At 42.5% G+C, this 8,638-nt stretch overlaps 1 protein-coding gene across 1 annotated transcript in view; it reads right to left on the bottom strand.

The window, feature by feature from the left end:
- PLXNC1 (plexin C1) overlaps positions 1 to 8,638 on the bottom strand; it is a 239,895-nt gene that overhangs the window by 8,571 nt on the left and 222,686 nt on the right. Inside the window, exons 24-28 of the mRNA XM_006871793.1 lie at positions 7,100 to 7,154; positions 4,070 to 4,101; positions 3,870 to 3,977; positions 2,516 to 2,679; positions 620 to 767 (exon numbers count right to left, since the gene is read on the bottom strand). Coding sequence (XP_006871855.1) covers positions 620 to 767; positions 2,516 to 2,679; positions 3,870 to 3,977; positions 4,070 to 4,101; positions 7,100 to 7,154 — 507 coding nt within the window. The remainder of the gene's footprint in view (positions 1 to 619; positions 768 to 2,515; positions 2,680 to 3,869; positions 3,978 to 4,069; positions 4,102 to 7,099; positions 7,155 to 8,638) is intronic.

Below are 8,638 nucleotides of genomic sequence, written 5' to 3'. Positions count from 1 at the left end.
AAAACATTAAAAGGGAAAAAAAAAATCCTTTACCAAAATAAATGCCTCAATTCAGCATTAAAAGATTTCTGAAATGTGTTAGTTTTATATACTCAGTTTCACATATTTGGGAATGCTCATATAAGATCAAAACACCTTTTTTAGAGGTTGGTCTGTATTTTTATCTTGTTTTCCTCTCTGGAGGCTTTAGATCAGTCAAGGAAAACAAAATTCATGTTTTGATTATAAACTGACAAACCAGCAGTGATACAAATCACAGACAAGATTTTCTTCCCCATAAACAATTTGTCATATTCAAATAGAGACTCCCTTATGTATGTTCACATGGACCGAATTTAGGCAAAGAATGTTTTCTCCAGGAAACAAAAATCTATACTTTGTGGTAAAGTTTTTTCACAGGCAGAATTCTGTAATATAGTGGAGCCAATATATAGTCTAATATTTCAGCTTTCAGTTTAAAAAAAAACTAGATTAAAAATAGAAAAAATTGCGACAGATTCTGAGCAAAATGACTTACAGTGATCATCATTGCTGATGTGGTTAGGCCAATGGTGTATTATTTTTGGCAGAGTTAATACTTCTAATGCATAGTATGAGACACACTGCAGTGCAGCCCTACCTTCCCAAGTTGGTGCTCTGTGAGAGAGAATGCATCCATGAACGCCTGGGCAATCACCGACAAACAGCCATCGATATGCGGTGTCTTCTTAATGTCAAAGACAAACTGAGGGTTCTTCAGGATGTTTACCCAGAAGCGAAGAGGAAGGCTGTTCAAAAGGAGAAAGAACGATTTCAAATGAGGCTGTTCATACGAGGCCAATGTTCTGCTTATCACAGTTAGTAAACGGGCATTTTTATCCTTGTAATCTAAGTACACAAATCTACTTTGGCAAACATAGCAACAGATGGCAGCGTCACTGAGAGAGAACAACAAAAGGGTTAAACTGACAGGGCAGGGCTACTGAGAGGAAGGACTCACAGTGACCCTGTCTAGGATTTAACAAAGCTGAAAACCTTTAAGGGAGACAAAACAGCAGGTAGGTCAAACTGTTTACCTTGTAGTTAATAGCCCAACACTTAACCTAACCCACATAACCCAGTGTGCTCTCAGAACTCCTTGAGAGTAAGGACTGCTGCTATTATAGTTGTTGTTAAGTGTCCGTTGAGTCGAAAACAACCATGTATAGGGTTTCTGAGAGTGACTGGTGGGTTTGAACTGCTGACCTGGTGGTTAGTAGTCCAGTGCTGATCCTACAGCGCCACACTAGGGCTGAGAGAGCAAGGACCAGAGAAGGAGGGTAACAATGTTATCTAGTCGACAGGGAAGCAGCTCATAAATCACACCAGGAGCTGAAATCGCCTGGGGTGGCACTGCACGATTAGCACTGGACTGCTAACCACAAGGTTGGTTGGCCTACCGTTCAGACCCACAAGCCACTCCTTGGAAACCCTATTCAGGGTAGCTGTGAGTCAGAACTCACTAGACAGCATTTCAACAACACCATCTCTATTCGGGTACCTGGGTGATGTCAACAGTTAAGACACTCAGTTAATTGCTAACTAAAAGGTTCAAGGTTTCAGTCTCACTAGAAAGAAAGGCCTGGTAATTTTTTTTTTTTTTTTTAAACCACCATTGAAATTTTTATGAAACACAGTTCTGCTGTGACACACATAGGACCAGCATGAATTAGAACTGACTAGTCAGAAACTGGTGTGTCTGTATCTTCAGCACCTATGACAGTGCTTGGCACACACAGTAGGTACTCGGTGAACTTGAGAACTATCAGAGGTCCACCTCTGGCCTCCATTCCTAGGGCTGCTGGTTCTCTCAGTAGCTCCAGGCACTTTCTGCTCCACTGTCCTGACTGCTGCCCTTGCTCAGATGCCACCATCTTCCTGGTGCCAGGGTGGGCCGCAGCACACAAAACTGGGGTGGGAGTAGCAGGCTTGAGGGATAAAAGGCTAGAACACAGAAAGGGAGTGAACTGGAGCAGAGCGTTGGACTAGCCCTGGACTAAATGGGAGACATTGAGACACAGATGATGGGACCTTAGCTTTTAATATTAAATGTTCTGGCTCACCCCAATACTTGGACGCATGTGAGCACGCATGAAGGAAACATTTTGGAAATTACAAAATGACAGATTCTTTTAGGGATAAATAAAAGAGCCCTCTCTAATGAAAACATTGTGTGGTAATTTCTTATTCTACTGGTCAGGCTAAACTTGTGCTCACATTTTAGATTTAGATGGTCTTTTTCATGCCTTAAAACCAACAGATTTTGTTTTAATCCTAAAGAACAGAATTCTCAGTTTAGTAGGGTTTTGTTGTTGTTTAAAAATGATTATAGAGCAAGAAACTATTCTGACATGATAGTTTACACAAAGATTCTGAGTTAAGCACAAAGATTCTGATTTAAGCATAAAGGAATCTTCCTAACTGCCTTTGCCCTCAATTTTAGCTAACATTCTGTCCCAAATTCTTGACAACAGCCAGTAATTGCCTACATTCCCACCTGTTTGTTTTCCAAATATGTACAACATCAGGATCTGTGATTTTTTTGTTGTCAGCCTGGGCATCCAAAAAGTCAAAAAAGTATTTGATAGGAAAGGGGACTCTGCTGTTGGGTAAACTCCAAATGCTTCTAAAAAGTTTTTCAAGCACTGAATGAATTGCCACCTGAAAGAGAACATTGGATTTGTCAGATGAAAAATACGTAGAGATGGTAGCTGTTTGGAAAACACAAGAGAAAATAAAATCCAAATGTAGAGACTATGACATAGAGACTAAAGACAGGGAAAGTCTGAAGAGAGAGAAAAAAAAAAATCAAATGAGTGTGGGACAGAGGTCCCGAAAACCTGTGCCCAGGTTTAAATTCAGTTCATAAGCTTCCTGCTGTTAACAACACTGATAATCGACAAGGAGATCCGCTCAGAAACCTCTAGCAGTTGAAATGACAGTTGTAGGTCTGCCTACATAAACCCAGGAGCCAGGAATGTTTGGCTTTTATTAGTTCGATTCAGCCTGGAAAAACTCAAGCTATGTTGTTCTGTTCCCAGAATCCTTCCTGTTGCCTATATTTCCAGCATAGGGTTTTGTTGTGTCTTTTCCAAAAGCATTTGAGTCATTTACCAAAGCCAAATAGGCAGAGCTCTGTGGGACAGCTGAGAAAATCTAGACTAGGTTCTCACTGCCCTCTGCTCACTAACCATACCTGAGCTCTAAACCGATTCACAGCCATAATCTGAAGAAGCATGTCCATCAAGTTACTGGGGCAGGTGTAGATAATAGAATTTATAGTGCTAGTTCTTTCAGAAAAAAAGGACCACCACAGATTTCTGTTAATCCTTCCAAAAGCCAGATAACACAAAAATTGGCTCCTGATTTGGTATTCCATTGCTTTTCATATCTGACACATTTATATGTGAACAGAATTCTTCATTTTAAAATGAAAAGAGAAAATCATTAAGATTTACTAGGTTTATAGTCACTGACCCTCTTAGCCTCCCCCATTCACGTTCATTTTATTTGCAATTCAAAGAGAGAGTCGATAATAACAAGTAAACAAAAAGGAGTAATTACGCTGTCACCCTAAAAAATAGCAATAGTGCAATGGGTAAAGGACTGGGGATAATATTAAAGTCCTGATTGAAGATGCTGTAGTGGAAATTTGTAAAGTGCTGTTATCTTTGCAGTTAATATAAAAAGAAAGGGGGTAGGAAGTGTTTACGATTTAAACTTTCATTTTGCTGTACTAGAAGGCACAAGGGATTTGTAACATTTTCACACTTCGGTGGAAATTCAGTCAAACACATAGTACACCCCCCCCCAAGGTAGCCGTAGGAGCGCCCCTAGAAGGGTCAGTGTACCTTGGTGGACAGTAGCTTTGTCAGATACATTTCTTTTACTTTAAACTTGTGCTTCCCTCGATGTCTCTTTCCTTGCACATCTTGGAATGCTTCTGAATCTGGTAAAATCTAAAGGGAATGACAGTGTAGAATGAAGTGTTACCCAAGGAGAACGTTCATGCTACCCTAAGCATGGAAAGCACAAGAAAATCTTAACTCACCAAATGGCAGTGGTCATCCGAGTATTCCACATCTAAGCGCCAGGAGACAGGGGGAGAAAACAGTCCATTAAAAAAATAACCATGGGCTAATTGGCCATCGCATAAACCCAAACAGGTTTCGTGAGCGCTTCATAGCCACCTTTTTATACCCATTGCATCTTATGATTTTAGAACCATGTGTAGATCGTATGAACCAGAGATTGAATGGGAAGTGTATTCCCTGTCTCCAGAAGAGAGAAAAAAAGGCTAAAAGTTAGTGAGGATGAGGTAAAAGAGGATCAAGTTTCATTCACTTAAACAAGTATCTTGGGGGCATCTCCTGTGTGCCCGGGACTATCATGCATGTGGTGGTATTAGTGCCGACAGTAGGTTCTGACTCAGAGACCCTGCATAGTATTTCTGAGGCTTTTAATTCTTTGTGTGAACAGAAAGCCTTATTGGAGCGGCTGGCAGGATCAAACTGCAGACCTTGTGGTTTGCAATCCAGTGTTTATCCTAAGGAGCCACCAAGCTCCAGGCATATAGCAATGAATTAAAAGATCTCACTGAGTTGGAACCCACTCGACAGCACTTAACAACAACAATGCAGAAGACTGGTTCAATTCCTGGTCAATGTGTGTCTGTCAGTGGAAGCTTGAATGAAACTGTGAGACAACAGGTTTCAGCAGACCTTCCAGACTAAGACAGACTAGCAAGACAAGTCTGCTGATCGACTTCAGAAAAGCAGTCAGTGAAAACACTATGGATATTAGTGGTTCGACCTGCAACCCATCAGGGGGATGGCCCAGGACTGGGTACATTTTTTCCCATTGTGTATGGGGTTGCCATGAGCCAAGGTTGACTTCATGAGAGCAAAAAACCACCACCACACAAATCCTAATGAGAGACATCCAACTACTAGTCACATAGTTAATGACTGGATGATAAGGACTTGGAGAAGGATAATTTGTTAGAGAGTATCTAACAAGGAACCAACCTAATCTGGGATGTATTTAACCAGATTTAAATGAATGGATAGTTAGCTAGGCAAATGGAAGAAAGGGAACAAGAAATGCCAAGGTCCTACAATAGAGAGGAGGACAGATCTGAAGGTAGAGAGAACGGGAGAATGGACATACTGTAAGGAAACGCTAGGAAGAAAATGGGCTACAAAGGGTAAGTGAAGGGATAATAGGAAAGCTGAGAGATAGCAGAATATTTGGGAATGCCAATGAAAAGGATGCAGTAGAGGGGAGGGAGGGCAAGACAGTATGGCTGGAAGAAGAGACTGCCACTGTGAAAGATTCATAACTGAGTAGGACCAGGCAGCATTTCATTCCATGAGTGGAGGGTGGATTCCACAGCAGTTAACAAGAAGAATGCTCAGGAGACCAGAAGGACTGTGAGACCCAGGGCACAGGTGGGGTGACTAGCTCTGGAAGAAAGGAAAGAGGAGGAAACGAGGCAAAACGCAGGTTGGTAAGTTCAGTGCTAAATGTTGAAGGAGTTGTGATTTTTGAGAGTAGAGGGTCAAGTCACCTACGGGAAGTCAAGGAAGCTATGCGGATCAGACCTTCGAAGAAAGAGCTGTGGCAAACACAGTGAATTGCCTAACTCACTGCGAAGACTAGGCTGTGTTGAGGGCCCAGGTCAAGGTGGGTACCATCAAATATAGTGCCACCAATTGCCCTGTTGTGTGTCTTTCTCCATGGCAGCCTGGCTTTAGGTCCAGGACAGACTGTTATTTGGGTTCATTCAGGGCTGAGGTTTTGCAGAAAGGGTGATGAAAGGACAGAGGGCCATGGGGCTTGCAGTGTTAGCAGGATAGTGATCACAGTGATGGTTCTCAACTGGATCTGAAGGGCAGGGAAGACAAGAGTCACTACATGGGGGCAGCAGAGATGATGGCTGACTGCAGGACCCACAAGGAGATCCAAGTCTACAATTCTACTGCCAGACCCTTAATAAGGTCCAACCTGAAAATACACCTCTTCCACATTTTACAACTCAAGGACACCATTTCCCTTATCCCAGAATGACAACCACTCTCTACAAGGTTCCTTCATGATAGCTGGATGTGGTGATGGGAAGGGGATGTCTTCAAAGGAGTGTCCTCCAACTACCATATTATCCTTATCAGAAGCCCTGCATTCCTTGTTTGCAGTGACTGGGTGCTGAGAACCATCAAGCTGCTCCGAGGACTGAGGACTGACTGACTGACAGCTGGGTTTGTTTCCCTGGAGGCAGGTCCATACCAGTCACTGTCACAGACCGCTCTTAGACTCTGGGTTATCGAGGAAGTAGATGAGTTTAGAAATGGGCCTCTTGACATCCCCTTAAAAGCTGTCTTTCATTTATCTGGAGCCCTGGGTGGTGCAAAGGTTAGAGAGCTCAGCTGCCAACCAAGAGGTTGGAGGTTTGAGTCCTCCCAGAGACGCCTTGGAAAAAAGGTCTCGCAATCTACTTCAGAAAAAAAAAAGCCACTGAAAACCCAGTGGAGCAGTTACCTCTGATACACATGGGGTCACCATGAGTTGGAGCCAACTCCCCAGCAACTGGTTTTCTGATTTTAGTTGATTTTTTTCCACATTCTGACAAGTTTGCAAATGCTATTGCTGGAGATGTGGGCAGTCATATGACTTCCTAAATGGGTTATCTTGTTTGTTCAGTACTTGCAAGGCTATGTGATTTATCAGCAAGCTTCCCTATTAGTTTGCCAAGGGGATCCCATCTGTTAGCCCCCATCCTACTGAGGAATTGTAGAAGAGCTACACGGGTGAGAGTCTGCCCTGAGTTTAGGGCTGTGAAGAGGAAGCAGCTTCCTCAGGCTGAGTAGTCCCCGCCAACCACTGTTTACATTTCCTTCCCTTCTTAAAAGCTCACAGTCATCTTAGTACCAGAAACAGATTGAAATAGCTTTTCTCTGCTCTCAGAGAATTACATAGCAACAACTCAATCTCACCTTTGTGGCAATACATCTGAGAGAGGCGCAAAGCAATAATTTATAAAGCTGAACGAGAAACAAAAGGTTAACAATATTATATTGGTTACCTGAAGTAAAATTTGCTATCTTCTTAAAGACTTTTATAGTCGATCCATTTGATATCTGAAAGCAAAGATTAAAAAAAAAAAAAATTCTTGAATTTTCAAAATTTAATGTACTTCTCAACTGCACCCCAGGAATTAGGTGGCTGGCTGGATCACACTTACTCTGTTACTGACTGAATCAGATATTTATCAAGAATCCCCATGTTCCATGTACCATGCTGGAGGCTGGGCTATATGGAATGACTTTGCCCTCAAGGAGCTTAAGGTCCAGGGAAGGGGAGAGAAGAGTAATGAGAGGCAGCGAGCTGAGCATGGACTGAGAAGGGTCAGCTCAGATGTCATGGGATCTACAGGATGTGGGCTAGCCTTGGATGAAGGGAAGACTGAGCTGGTAAGGATAGACTCCAACCCCTCAGAGATCAAGACAGTCGGGGCCAATTGATTTTTGAGTTTTCTATATATTACGGAAAAGCTCTGGTAGCGTAGTGGATTACAAGCTGGGCTGCTAACCACAAGGTCAACAGTTCGAAATTCCCAGTTCCCCACAGGAGTAAGATGAGACTTTCTGCTCCCATACAGAGAAACTCACATAGGGTCACTATGAATCAGAACCGACTAGGTGGCACACAACCACTACCAATACCACCACTGCAATAGGGGAATCCCTTGGTGGTACAAATGGGAATCACACTGCTAAATGAAAGGCCGGGGGTGGAGTCCACCTAGAGGGGCCCTCAGAAGAAAGGTCTGCTGATCTACTTCTGAAAGATCAAGTCATTGAACACCCTCTGGAGCACAGTTCTCCCATTAGTCTGAGTCACCTCCATGACAACTGGCTTACTATGTCAGGATCTAGAGAAATGCTGAGACTGGCATTCCAACACTATGGTATGTAAAGCAGGGGTATAAAGGATAAGGATTTGGACTGCAAGGTTGGCGGTTCAAACTCACCAGCCACTCCTCGGAAACCCTAAACAGGGTTGCTATGAATCGGAACCGACTCGACGGCATACCTTATGACAGAACAGTTTCACATTGAGATAATATACCTAATAGAAATAAGTAGATATCCTAATGATATACTAAAGGCATATGCCATTTTATTGTGATTCAGTTGATTCTTCTTTGCAGTATATGCATTTGTTTTAAAACACATTGAAGGTTTGTGGCAACGCTGTGTTGAGTAAATGTATCAGCGCTGTTTTTCCAACAGCATGTGCATACTTTGAATCACTGTGTCGCATTTTGGTAATTTTCACAATATTTCAAACTTTTTCATAATGCTAGTCAAGAAATCAAACAATGTATTGCATTAGGCAAATCTGCTGCACAAGACCTTTTTAAAGTGTTGAAGAGCAGAGATGTCAGCTTCAGGACTAAGGTGCGCCTGACCCAAGCCATGGTATTTTCAATAACATCATATGCATGTGAAAGCTGGACAGTGAATAAGGAAGATTGTAGAAGAATTGATGCTTTTGAGTTATGGTGTTGGAAGAGAATATTGAAAGTGCCATGGGCTGCCAAAAGAACCAACAAATCTGT

This window comes from Chrysochloris asiatica, unplaced genomic scaffold (assembly GCF_000296735.1).
Source record: "Chrysochloris asiatica unplaced genomic scaffold, ChrAsi1.0 scaffold00174, whole genome shotgun sequence".
NCBI lineage: Eukaryota > Metazoa > Chordata > Mammalia > Afrosoricida > Chrysochloridae > Chrysochloris > Chrysochloris asiatica.
The sequence above is the reverse complement of the archived record's forward strand: the minus strand, read 5'-3'. Positions and strand labels throughout refer to the sequence as shown.